The 13,568-nt window shown below is 34.5% G+C and overlaps 1 protein-coding gene across 1 annotated transcript in view; it reads right to left on the bottom strand.

The window, feature by feature from the left end:
* The window catches only part of mad1l1 (mitotic arrest deficient 1 like 1), a 66,302-nt gene that overhangs the window by 32,716 nt on the left and 20,018 nt on the right, over positions 1-13,568 (bottom strand). The window contains exons 12-15 of the mRNA XM_084402763.1: positions 12,492-12,632; positions 10,520-10,576; positions 10,166-10,257; positions 8,995-9,085 (exon numbers count right to left, since the gene is read on the bottom strand). Coding sequence (XP_084258889.1) covers positions 8,995-9,085; positions 10,166-10,257; positions 10,520-10,576; positions 12,492-12,632 — 381 coding nt within the window. The remainder of the gene's footprint in view (positions 1-8,994; positions 9,086-10,165; positions 10,258-10,519; positions 10,577-12,491; positions 12,633-13,568) is intronic.

A 13,568-nucleotide genomic window follows, 5' to 3' on the forward strand; every position in this document is an offset into this window, starting at 1 on the left:
ATTTGATTTGTTGAGCCAGTACATACACTGTTGAAGTTCATGAATGAAAACCAGTTAACATGAAGGGTTAAAATCAAGTCCAATTTTGTCTGAAGACTGTCCCCCCGTAAAAAATAAATTTATCCGAATTACCCTCCAAACAAAAGGACCAAAGAAGTGATAGTTCATCCCTGTCTGAAACGAAAGGCTTTATCTTCTGGAACGATTCTTCATTTGGGTTTAAAACGTCAGGGGTTTAAAAGCCATTACTGAGCCTTCTGGTGAATTAAAGGCCCCATCAAAGAATAATGCCTCGATCTGAACATCTCATTACTGAGCAAATTACATCATCCTGAGCTGAAGACAGAAAGGCAGAGAAGAGAAATAGAGACTGAGGGGTAAGGAAGAGATGACATAACTGCAGAACAGAAGGGTTTGAAAGAACAGAAACAACTAGAGTTACTAAAAATTAAAGATTAAGCTTTTGTTAAAGTGTTACTTATGAAGTTGGGAATGAAAGGAACGAACAAACTCAGAAATGCCCAAATAAATGGTACTCCGAAACAGTCAATAATAATAATAATAATAATAATAATTTATTTGAGAAATAATTCACATTTTAATCTGTTTTTTTTTTTATTATATTTTTAACTAACAAATTAAAGGAGTGCATTTAATAGCTAATGGCAATTTGTTGCTCTTGAACACTGTTGTGGTTATTCTTAAGAGTATGACAAAGAAATCTGACCACTAACTTTGCGAGCGGCTCGACTCTGGCCGAGCAGGTAAGTCTGAAATAACGTGCCGACATGAAATTTATCTGTACAAGACTTGTTTCTGTATGCAATAGCCCTATACTGTGCTGTAACATGGTCAAATAAAAGTAGCTTTGTAGGACTAAACGTTATTTTGATAATTGGTAAAAAAAATAAATTGTTTTAATCTGATTCTGTTGCTTAGAACTGAATTAAGATTAATATATTGATATTTAATTTTTTTTTTTTATATATATATATACATTTTCTGTCCAAGTGTTCAAGATGAATATAATACAGCTTGAATCACGAATGACCCATGGACAACAATAAAAAAGGCAGCAAAGGTTAGCAGTCCTTGGGCCAAAAATAAACCATCTTAAAACCGACAAGTGTGCGGAGTGGGTTGATATTATTAACTGTACGTGTGAAGTCGCTTATTCTTACTGTGACACTTGAAGCGTCATAGATAATGGATAGAAGCTCTATTAATATTAGAGCCAAAGTCTAAGCACATTAAGAAGACTGAGTGATTGAGAGAGCAGGACGAATGAATGACGCAGCTCTTGAATTCCAGAATTTTCAGTTTGTTTTGGCCTGGCACCAGCGTTGAGGTCTAATGGAGCATGTCTGACTGCATTTCAGCCCACTGATCGCATCATCGAGTCAGGAAAAGAGAGGATAAATGGATGGGAGGCCCCTGATAAATATAGAAGCATCACAAAGATGACGGAAAAGTGATGTGGCCTTATATCTTCCCATTATGTCACTGGCTAATGTTTAAAATTTACCTATAACAGGCTGTTTACCCAATAGAGTGTGACAACAGTGCAGTAGAGCCAGGAATTTTAAGGCATTTGCCAATATAGTATATAGTTACCAACTACCAATATAGTTCATACAAAGCATAGAAAAACAATCAGTTATTGAGATTTTGTTGGTTCTCTCTTGTTTTTGCATGTTCAACACGTCTTTATATGACAGCCTGGCCATAAATTACGTCCACATAATTTTGCATGTACATAATCAGAAATAAAACTATTGACTCTAAGCACAATTACACAACATGCTTATACAAAATCTTTAACAAATTGCATTAATATTTGAATAAAAGATATACATTTTCCTGTATCACTTTTGGCCACCGCTGTAAGGGTTTTGCAATATTACTTTTTACTTTTATATATTTTGTTCATATATTACATATTTGAAGCTGCTTTGGGACTGCTGTCAGGCTTATTTATTTGTAGAATACAAATAATGAATCTTGTCTTTGTGATTTGTGTTCATCAAGTTTCTTAATACAACACAGTACATGCTATTTTATATTGCAGTGTATATATTAGACATACCTCCTTCCCTAATATATAAATATAGTATACCAACACACAACCGCATACCTAAACGGCATAAATATTTAAACACTAGGACTTATAGTCTGAGTTTCCACTAAGTGCCTCTACATTATTTATTGACTAACAGAAATAAATAAAAACACCACTGTGCTATTATTAAACTAATATTTTTAAAAGCATATTAAAAGCTAGCAATCCCCGGCATGCCAAGAATAATTTGTCCTACCATAGGGAAAAATCACATGTGTGAAGAACCATCAAAACACCTTGTTGACCCATAAGGACCAGTGTTCATGATTTATTTGAAGTCAACTTATTTCTGTATATAATTTTTTTTTTTTAAATACAAGATTTAAAAATACAAGACATTTTTTCCAACTATAGGTTGATGGAGAAAACTGTGGAGGTTTTTCTGTGATTTGAAAAGGACTTGTAAGAGAGCGAGTTTGAGTTGACTGCATAAAAGTTTACTGTTTAGTGTTATTTTTTAGTTTTATTTTTCTTTATTCATTTTCTTTTGTAATTTCATAATGTATTTTGTGAAGTCAGACTATGTTTGTACTTTTGTGCTGAGCAGAGAGCTGGTAGAGTTATATTTTGCTTAGAGGTATGCAATGTTCACTTAGCAGAGTTCCAATGAAGGGAACTTGAGGAGTTAAGTACTTAATGAGTCAAGGCACCGGCAGAAGAATTATTCGTTTTTCTTTTCTTAGATGATTGGGGTTCATTTTAAATGCTTACACATAGACGTTAAATTACACATAGTACGCGGGGACATAACATGGGTTGGGGTTATTTGTTTTCTTTGTGTTTTCCCTTTTCTGTTTTCCTTATGTTTCTATTGTATCTTTATTTTGTTTTTCTATCATATCTTTCTTTGGTCTGCTATTTCTTTTCCTCACTATCGCTTCATTAGGTGGCCACTGGTGGAGTGACGGTGTGGAACTGACTGTCGTAGTTCCAGAGGAGGGACTGAATAATAAAAATATACTGTTTAGTGTTATTTTTTTTGTTTTAGTTTTCTTTATTCATTTTCTTTTGTAATTTCATAATGTATTTTGTGAAGTCAGACTATGTTTGTACTTATGTGCTGAGCAGAGAGCTGGTAGAGTTATATTTTGCTTAGAGGTATGCTCTTTGCAAGAAAAGGAATGTTTCAACTGATGCAAATGGACCATTTGTATACCATTAATGTATTCAAGTATACACAGAGGGATAGTGGATTGCACCATGTGTAAGAATTAGGTATACATTCCATTTTTAAACATAAGCTATATGTTTTTGATACCTTAAAAGGAAGCTGTAAGTCTCTCTGTAATGTATATAAGCTCAAACTTACTGTACCACCTCAGAGAAACATAAGGGTATGAGGGCGTGAGAGGAAGGAAACATAGAGATGATGGGGTAAGGAAGGAGAAACCCAGAGAAACCATTTACAGCTAGCATGATGGGGTGAGAAGATAGAGAAATGGGGAACAGAGAAATCTGGAATGAAGACCACTCTCATGTAGCCTTGTGTCTGTTTCTCTCTGTCTGACACATGATACATAATAAATTGAGATCTCTTGGCAAAAGTAACTGGTGTAGCTTCCGTGATTCAACCATAATGGGGGAAACCATGATTTTTAAATCTACAAAGATTACCTCACATACACGTAAAAATGGACAATAGAGCTTTAATATCGGCACCAGCAAAAAAACACTGAAACTGTATATATATATATATATTAGGGGTGGAACGGTACACAGAAGTCACGGTTCGGTTCAGACATCACGGTTCGGTACAATGGAGGGAAAAGCAAAACAAAAATGCAGAAGGCTTGTGCATGTCTCAGGCTGTACCACCAAAGGAAAATAAATTACTTAAGCCTTGTATTTTTTAAATAAGTTTTATTAATTAAGTAAAGGCATAGAACCAGTTTATTTGTAGTGCACTGACAATAGTTTTATATAGGCTAATTAGTTTATTAATTAAATTAATAAAAAGACAAAAAGACCTTGAGATATGTTTGGTAATTGTACCTGAATGAATTGAAAATTAATTTGCTACATTTCAGATTAATATATTTGTTTTCCTTAATTTTAATTAACAGTAACTTAAACACTTTGCAGTTTGAATGATGTCCTGTATAAACAAAATGACGGAGTATGTTTTTATGTTTCCACTGTTCGATCGTGCCCGCGCCTCACACACACACACGCACACAAATATAAGTAAATACTTTGCGACTTTTCGATCGCGCCCGCGCCCCTCTCTCTCTCTCTCACACACACACAGACAGAGCTAAGGCGGGGCTACATAGGTGTCCCTAAAGAACCCGCGTATCTAACAGTAGGTCCGCATTACATTAATTAATTTGCATGCGAGTTTTATTTATTTTTATACCGTGTATTCTCAGTGTAAATTTATGCACCGAACCGTGACGCCCGTACCGTTTCGGTTCAATACGAATACATGTACCGTTCCACCCCTAATATATATATATATATATACAGTGCTATGCATAAGTTTAGGCAACCATGCTAAAGTTGACTAAAAAGAGGAATAAAAAATCATATTTTGCAAATTTAACTTAATGCCTTATTTTAAAAAATTAGGAAAAATCCAACCTTTAAGGACACCAATTTTCTTTGTGAATGAATAATGTATCGTAAATAAATAAATGTTCTTCCTTAAAAAACAGGGTGCATAAGTTTGGGCACCACTATGTTAAATTCCCATAGAGGCAGGCAGATTTTTATTTTTAAGTATTTTTTTTTTTTTTTTTTTAGGATACTATGCATCCTGATAAAGTTCCCTTGGCCTTTGGAATTAAAATAGCCCCACATCATCACATAGCCTTCACTATACCTAGAGATTGGCATGATTTTATTTCAGTTAGCCTAATAGCTAGTTTGATTTGCATTGAGAGATGATCTTATGGAAAGTACTCCATGCCAATCTCTAGGTATGGTGAAGGCTATGTGATGATGTGGGGCTATTTTAATTCCAAAGGCCAAGGGAACTTTATCAGGATGCATAGTATCCTAAAAAAAAAAAAAAAAAAATACTTAAAAAAAAAAATCTGCCTGCCTCTATGGGAATTTAACATAGTGGTGCCCAAACTTATGCACCCTGTTTTTTAAGGAAGAACATTTATTTATTTACGATACATTATTCATTCACAAAGAAAATTGGTGTCCTTAAAGGTTGGATTTTTCCTAATTTTTTAAAATAAGGCATTAAGTTAAATTTGCAAAATATGATTTTTTATTCCTCTTTTTAGTCAACTTTAGCATGGTTGCCTAAACTTATGCATAGCACTGTATATATATATATATATATATATATATATATATATATATATATATATATATATATATATATATATAATATCAGCTATGATGATAATTCAAACCCAAGTTACTTATTACACAATCTGACTGGTCAATCATAGCATTCAGAATTTCTAATATTTATGAATAATGATCGCTTAACTGAGAAATCAATCTCATTCATTCTGCTGTAGAGTTCAGTATCTCATTTTCTACTATGTTTTTACTGCTACAGCTGTCAAGATGAACTAATCGTGAAAATGGATGATTATAGCATTATATTTAGATCTACTCCTGTCGCATGAAAGGTTTCAGTGGTGAGCATTGTAGCCAATGACAGACATCTCTGTTGAGCGCATGAATGCAGTGATCTCATCCTTGTAACTTGATTTCTACACTCTCACAAATGTTTTCATCATAACTAACAGTTCGAAAATAATGTAAAAAGGAGTGTAGACAGTGTTATTGATTATAACGGGAGTTTTGGCAAAAGTCCAAAACTCAGTCACTGTGATTGACAGCTCCAGTGATTGTAAAGGGAGTGTTCTTTGATCGCTTTCTGTAATATAATTTAATCACAATTTACATAACAGATTATTTTCATGCTACTAAGAGAGACAATGTGAGGTTGATCGTTTAGCCATTGGTGATCAGTAATCACCAATTACTGATCACAGATTAAGCATTAGAATTAACAGTTGCTTACATGTGGCAATACTGTCCGGTCCATATCTTACAGTAAAAAACTGCAAAGCTTGCGCCGAAATACGACTGATTTACCAAAGAATCCAAACAAATAATGCTCTACTGAGACATTCACAGTTGAAAACAAATAACCACTTTCCTAGCATTAGGATCCTTTGGAAGGCAATGTTATTTTTAGTCCAGTGATCCTGTATCTCTCCTGTCTTCTTCTCATCTCACTAACGCACCAGTGGGCAGGGCCAAAGACACAATGATGTAGAAATAGGAGTTCTTTCGGCACACTTTATTATTAATTCTTTATTAAAAATTTAGCGCACTAAATTATTATTTCGTCATAATGTTCATTCTGAACTTGGATTAAAAAAACATTTCTGGGTTAACAAGACGCTTTGAGTTCTGAAACTTACAGGATGTTTTTACAGCACAATGACCTTTTAAGATACATGTCAAAAGATCAAGGAAATTATGATTTCTCAATTCATGACCCCTTTAACAGAGACTAGAGCTGCATGATTGACAAATCATACTGTTATTGTGGATTATTTCCCAATACTGTGATCACGGTTATTTATAATGATTAGCACTCATATTAAAATATTCTTTGTGTGTGAAGAAACTGCATCCATATAGGCTGCACATTCAAAACCAGAGAATCACAACGCTGTTCCTGAAATATTTCAATAAACAATGACAGTGAACTATATAGCCTGCTTAACAGCATGAGGTAAGCAATTGAGGCTGCTCAATTATGGAAAAAATCATAACCATGATTATTTTGTTCAACATTGTAATCCCAATTATTTAATATGATTAGGAGTGGACCAAAATCTTAGTAATTATTTTATAAAAAGTCTCAAACAATTATTGAAGAAAAGTAAACAGTCAGTAATAGAATAAAAACAAAGATGAAAATGACAAACAACATTATTTAAAAGATTAAAAATTGCTTTACCTTTTTCATGCAAGTCTTCAGTATTCAGCTAAAGCTCCACTACATAAATTGAAGTAATCAAATGTAAAAATAATATACTGCTTCAACGTATGAATTAGATATACACAGATTCTTATAAAACTACTAAAAGTTATTCAGTCAAGAGCAGTGAGTTGTTTTCTCTTTTTTCACTTTAAGACCGAATGCACAGATCTAATATTACTTTCCCAACAATTTACGGTCACTTAAAGTGGAAATGAAGCAGCAAGTCAAGTTAACATTATTTAGTACATCGGTTTCCACTCTAATAAAAAAATGATATAACAAACATGACAAATGTAACCATTTAAAAGAAAAAAAAAAGATGTTTTGCTATTGATTTTGTAGCCAGGGCGCGGTCATCTTGCAGTACAACAACCTGTGACAGATTATTATAGTTTTGATAATGTTCTTTGCTATTTCTGCTTAGTTGCTGTAACCTATAATAGTAACAGATAAAAAAAAAAAAAATACTACACACAATACAAAAGGATCCAAAAAGATGATGGCAAGGAAGATGCCAGTATTAGGGATAATGTTTGGAAATTATCCAACATCTGGAGTCTTGATAATTAAACATGGAGTCACGGTAAGAAATATTTATTTTGTGGTTAAATGGGTGTTTATAATGGCTGTGGTTCATTTTAATTTCTGACAGTCATTTTGACAACATATTGTATAGCCAGTATAACTGGAAATCTTGAGGCAGTGAGACTTGTGTTTGTGTATCGGGAAGCGAAGCAGTATTGTTCTCTGTTTCAGCAGCAGTTTATGAAAATGGACCCTTTTGTCCTTTGCTTTAACAAGGTAAAACTCATTTGCATCCAGGAGCAATGCAATAGTGGCTTCCCACTTGTCTTCTGATGCCCTGTGGCTTTCCAGTTTCCATCTTTCACGGTCTCTGTCTTTATCTTGTCCTCCACAGATTTAAAAAAATATTTTTTAATATGTTCCTTCCTAAAATATTCACTTACAATGTTTATAAAGTTTTTTTTTTGCACAAAAACCCCCCCAAATATACTGTGTATATATATATGTTTTTATATATGTGTGTGTGAAACCCCCCCCCCCGGTTATTTTCAACACTCATTCTGACCCTTTGTCTGAAATGATCTGTTTTTAAGTGACAGTTCCTTTAAGGCTTGTCAGTAAAAGGCCACTGTTATGATTTGCTAACTTCACTGCATAGGAAAAAGTATCAAAACCCCTTCGCTATTTCACGCGAGTAAGTGTTTTGAAAATATTATCCATTTAAAACGTTAATTTACAGACAAAGCATTATGAAATTGTTTACTTATTGTTTGCAATGCAGCTGCTGTCAGATCCAATACAGTTGGCTGCTTCATCTTTCAACAAAAGTTTTTTTGGAAACTCTCCATTAGGCCTACACTGTGCCTTGATTATAAAAAGTATCACCTATGGTGTGATGATGTATTGTCTTGCTCTAGAGGCAGTCATATGCAAATGTGTTTGCCTGTGTGATGACACAAATCCAACAATATTCAAAACAAACCATTTTTGGACCTTGGTAAAATAAATGTTTCGTTTATAATGAGAAGGACATTTTAAAACTTGCAGGATATTTTAATGGTACAAAGACCTCTTATATGTCAATATGTCTGTATGTGATTTCTCATGTCATGACCCCTTTAAGACATAACTGAGTGGTTACGTTAAAAACTGGACAAGGCCGGCATTTTGACATATTTTTGCATTTAAGTGACCACAAAGCCCAAAGCATTACCTTGCTTGTTCTGCTCTGCATCAGAGCACGCAAGCAACTTAATGCGCTATTAATAACTCTTTTAATATCAAGCATGTCCCATACAGTAGACTGCATATGACGACAGTCATGTTACATGATTTGACTACTTTGGACTTTAAATGTAGACTGAAATGAAAATGAAAGTATCACCTGGAGGTTATGCCTTTCTAGTCTCATCTCCAGAATGTTGTTTTGCTCTTCCAGCCGCTGGCGTTCTGCCTCCAATTCCTCAACCTTCTCCCTGAAAAACATCATAAATTCTTCCATCAAAATTTTAAATCACAAAAATAAACCATAAACATCTATTTTTCAGTCAAGCATGGTGGAACACAACCATAACAACAATTATGTGTTCAACTCAAGTTCTGGAGGTTGATTGCCGAGTAAAACATTACATAAATAAGTGGGGTCCAAAATCTGAGGGAACATAAACAAATCTGGGATTTAAAAGTGAATTATGTAATAGTAAACAAATAGTGTTTGGTGTAAAATTAAAAAAATTCTATGTTAATAATCAAATACATTTGTGGCAAAGCAAAGCAAAAGGACATACCAAATACTAAGAGATTCTGAAATAATGTTAATATTTCTATTCACATTATACAGTGGTCCCAGACAATTAGTGGAAACTTGTTGAACCGTTATATCCTGTATATTTTCTCAGAAAGTAATTTGGTAATTTTAAAAGCTCTGGACAACATTCAAGTTGGTTTAGTTTTGGTTTTGAAGATTACTATGTGGGTCTTGGACTTGTATTCAATACAACAAATATTCAATTAAGGTGTAAACAGCTTAGTGAAATGGTTCCAGGAGTGATTAAATGAAATTCTATAGAGAATAATTACAGGATCAAAAAGAATGAGGAAGAAGGAGGAAGTAGGCACCAAATGAAAGCGTACTTTTCAAGCAAGGCCACAAAAGCTAATGTAGTATAATCAAATTTGCATAGCAATTAGGCAATGCAACAGGCCATTAAAAAAAAAACCCCACAGACTTCAGTTTCACTCAGTCTAAAGCCCTGTTCTCAATGCCAGCGACTTACAGTGACAAAGTGGCATGAACATTTCAATGAGAGCTGGCGATTTTCAGTGACATGCACTGCAGCGACTGGTGGAAACAGGCTTCCATTGATAGAATAAAAACTAAATATATAACAATTGTATACAATCACAATTATGACTTTATTTTGCACAATATGACTTTATATTCTAAAGTGTGACTTTGTAAGCTGAAACAGGCTTCCAGAATGATCAGATTAAACGTGACATAAGTTTTAACATACGAAACATAGTATGAAGGTTAATTTATAACATCTCGTTACCTGAGAGAGCAGATTTCCTCTGCTGTTGCTAAGGTGGTTTTCTCGGCATTAGACATCTGCTGCTCTTTAAGAGCCTCAAGTTCAGAGACCACCTGAGCAAGTGATAATAACATAATGAAAGACAAAAAGATCAGCACTGTCAAAAACTGCAACTGACAGTAAATCTGAGTGAATGAAACACCTGCAGCCTCGTAGCAATGTAATTCTTGTCTAATATCTTGACTTGACTTGTGTGGTTTTTCATTTCTTGCATGCATTATAGCGCACATTTTAATCCATTTATGATCGAAGCGGTAGCTGACATAATCGTATAAATGCTAAAAGGAAGTTCCCATGGTGATGGATGTGACTTACCATCTGAGCTTGTAATTTGAAGGTGCCTGCTTCCTCCTGGGCTTTAAACAGTTGAGTCTATAAGAGTGAAAAAGATTATTCCCATAAAAACAAGTCCTTGATTACAAAGTCATGAGTGCTATCAATGTCAAGAAAGCTGTCTGGAGGCCAGTCTCATGAGCAGAGGTCTAGAATTTTTATAACACCAGCACAGGTTTTTTAACACAGTCTAACTTGAGCTTAATAGAACCACACATTTTATAACAAAATCTAATTCATCCAATAATTCTCCTTCCTTATAAAAAGTTTGATATTACCTCATATTGTAATAACCTGTTAGTCTCTGCTTCTGAATGACTTTTCTGCTGATGTAACCAAAGATAGAAAATTATCTGGGCAATATAGCTACAGAGCCTGATTTTCGGCAAGGGATTGCAGGTATTGTGCATAATTTTACAAATTCCTGCATGATGAGATTATAAAGTGGGATATTCCTCCAAACATTTAAGCAATATAGCATGCAGTTTGAATGAGTAAATTAATCCGAATGGATTATCAGAGCAAATCAGTCATTCGAAAACTCTCTGTAAAATGTAAGTTCACAAACAATATTAGTGATTCAGCAGTACAGCATCTTCTCTCTCTCTTAAAATGCACAAATGGCTTCACATAAATAAATCAAGGTATGATTTCCACATTGTTTTGCAATAAATGAACATGAGTGTTTATGTGCCCTACTAATATGTCAACACATTAACACATGAGATTAAATAAATTATTCATAATTCAAAGTCAAACCCAGACAGGAAATAAAAAACAAAACAATACTTCAGAATCATTAGCATTCTTAATAATAAGGAATTGTAAAATCATGGGTGAAGTAAGAGAGAGAGACCGTAATTCATAGAAATACAAACACCAGGGCAGCAGCAACAGAAACATGCAAAGTGAAAAGGTTTTTAATTACTGAATTGGAGATATTTGAGTGTTCAATGTTTGCATTACAAACGCACTGAAACAGTTTGAGAAACACTAAATCTATTTTTTAACCAGACGAGTGTAATGAAAGTTTTTGATTTTCATTGATTTGCAGAATTGATTTTCATTGACTTTCAGTAAAACATTGAAATGACCTTCTATACGTGGTCTACATGGTAAAACTGACGTGTATGTGTTTCTCTTAACGCTGGGTAACAGGTGGGATGTCAGGAGGCGGCAGAATGAGAAGGGACCTCTGACTTCTAGGGTCAGAGGTCGCCCAATTTAGAACTTGTGAGTTTGTAAGAACAAAACTTAGCAGTATCAGAAAACTAGCAGGGAAGCCTCTCCTTGTTTAGATAAGGGCCTGTAAGCAGAAGACCTTGAAAGCAGTATAAAGACTCCTCTGCCCTCCCTCTCGTCGTCGCACTTGTTTCACAGACTGTACTGGTGACTTCTGTGTGGCAACTGGGCCTTCTTGCAAGAATAAAATACTTTTTAATGATCATTTGATTTCAGAGTGTCTCTTACGCAGTGATGATTGTTTAATGAGAATTTTTGCCACAACACGAGTAAAGAGTGCTGTTGCATAATTAATGCTAGGAGAATCATCCACACAAATTGCTGAAACAAATAAGTAACTGAATCAGTAACTTCTCACATTGTTGCAATTAAATATTTGAATTGATTGACAGCCCTAATAACAATATACAGCAATATATACAATCCATATATTATACTAAAACAGTTTAAAGCATGTAAAATGCTGCAGGGATGCAAACTAATCGAGCTGCAGGTTAAAGTAATGGGCATGCCAAAAGGTGAAATGCTACAACAGAAACTAACTCATAACTCTACCCCTAACAGGGCAGCTTTCAAGACCAATTGCAAAGACCTTTCATCACACCTGCAGATACCCAGATAACCCACACTTGAACAAATCACTGAATCAGTGTTGAACATATTCATTCAAAAGAACTGATTCAGTGTGCATTATGGGTAATGTAGTTCTCACCTCCATGTCAGTGTTGTGAGTCTGGACTTTCTGCAGCATGTCCTCGGCCTCCTTGACCCGGAGCATGAGCTGAGGGGAGTATTCACTTGTGGCCAGCTCGCTGTCGTACGACTCTAATATGGCCCTCATTCCATCGCGCTCCTGACCCACATACAAAAGCACAAGTTTCAATTCCAGACCTCAATTCAGGCCAAGCTAGGTCAGTACAATACAAAGACATCATGCATATAGTTATCTGTGTGGAAGTTGAACTATCTGAGATGCTTGCAGAAGCATAGGCGGATGACGCTGATTTTTATTGTAGGGTGATTAAGTACAAAAAACTATTTCCAAATGACGTCTTAATGTAAATTTAATTACTACAGCTTGATTGTGTTTCACTTATTACTGAACTTATTTCACATGCTTTAACGGTCAACCTAATCAATGTAGCACAATTTAATTGGCAGGCATCAGTTGCAATGCCATTGTATTGCTCTAAATACAAGAGAAGAGATGCAAGAAATATTAGAGTAGAATTAATGGGGTGAACGAGCTCCCTTCTGAGTCGGAGTCATCTGTGTAAATATCTCATTTTAGAGTCGATTAAACCGAAATTAAATCTAGTCTAGTCTCTAAAGCCGAAAACAGCAGGATCAATATAACATTGTGATTCATTATCCGGGAGTGTCAACTGAGAATACTAAAACGCCAAAAGACACATGCACATATATGCACCCAAACTAGAAAGGTTGTGAAGGTTAATGTTGAATAGAACCTTCACTAACAGACCTTTAACATCAGTTTAACTGGAAAGTTAATGATGCATTTGTGGAGTTTTAGTTAAGTTCATCTGACGTAACAATCAATGCGACTGACGTCAAATCATCCATGCTAGTAGAAAGTAAACTGGAATGAAATAATTTAACCATTTAAATCATGAGACAATATGGTGGTATGTTGAAATGCTTTGTTTATAATGTACTTTACAATATAAAGGGTTTTGTTGCATTATAGCAATACAGTAACTATGCTTAATGGTCAAGAAAATTAAGATTTATTTTGTTTATCTTTAAAGCACAATATAATTCTTTTTCC

Source organism: Rutilus rutilus (assembly GCF_951802725.1).
Source record: "Rutilus rutilus genome assembly, chromosome: 2".
In the NCBI taxonomy this organism is placed as follows: Eukaryota; Metazoa; Chordata; class Actinopteri; order Cypriniformes; family Leuciscidae; genus Rutilus; species Rutilus rutilus.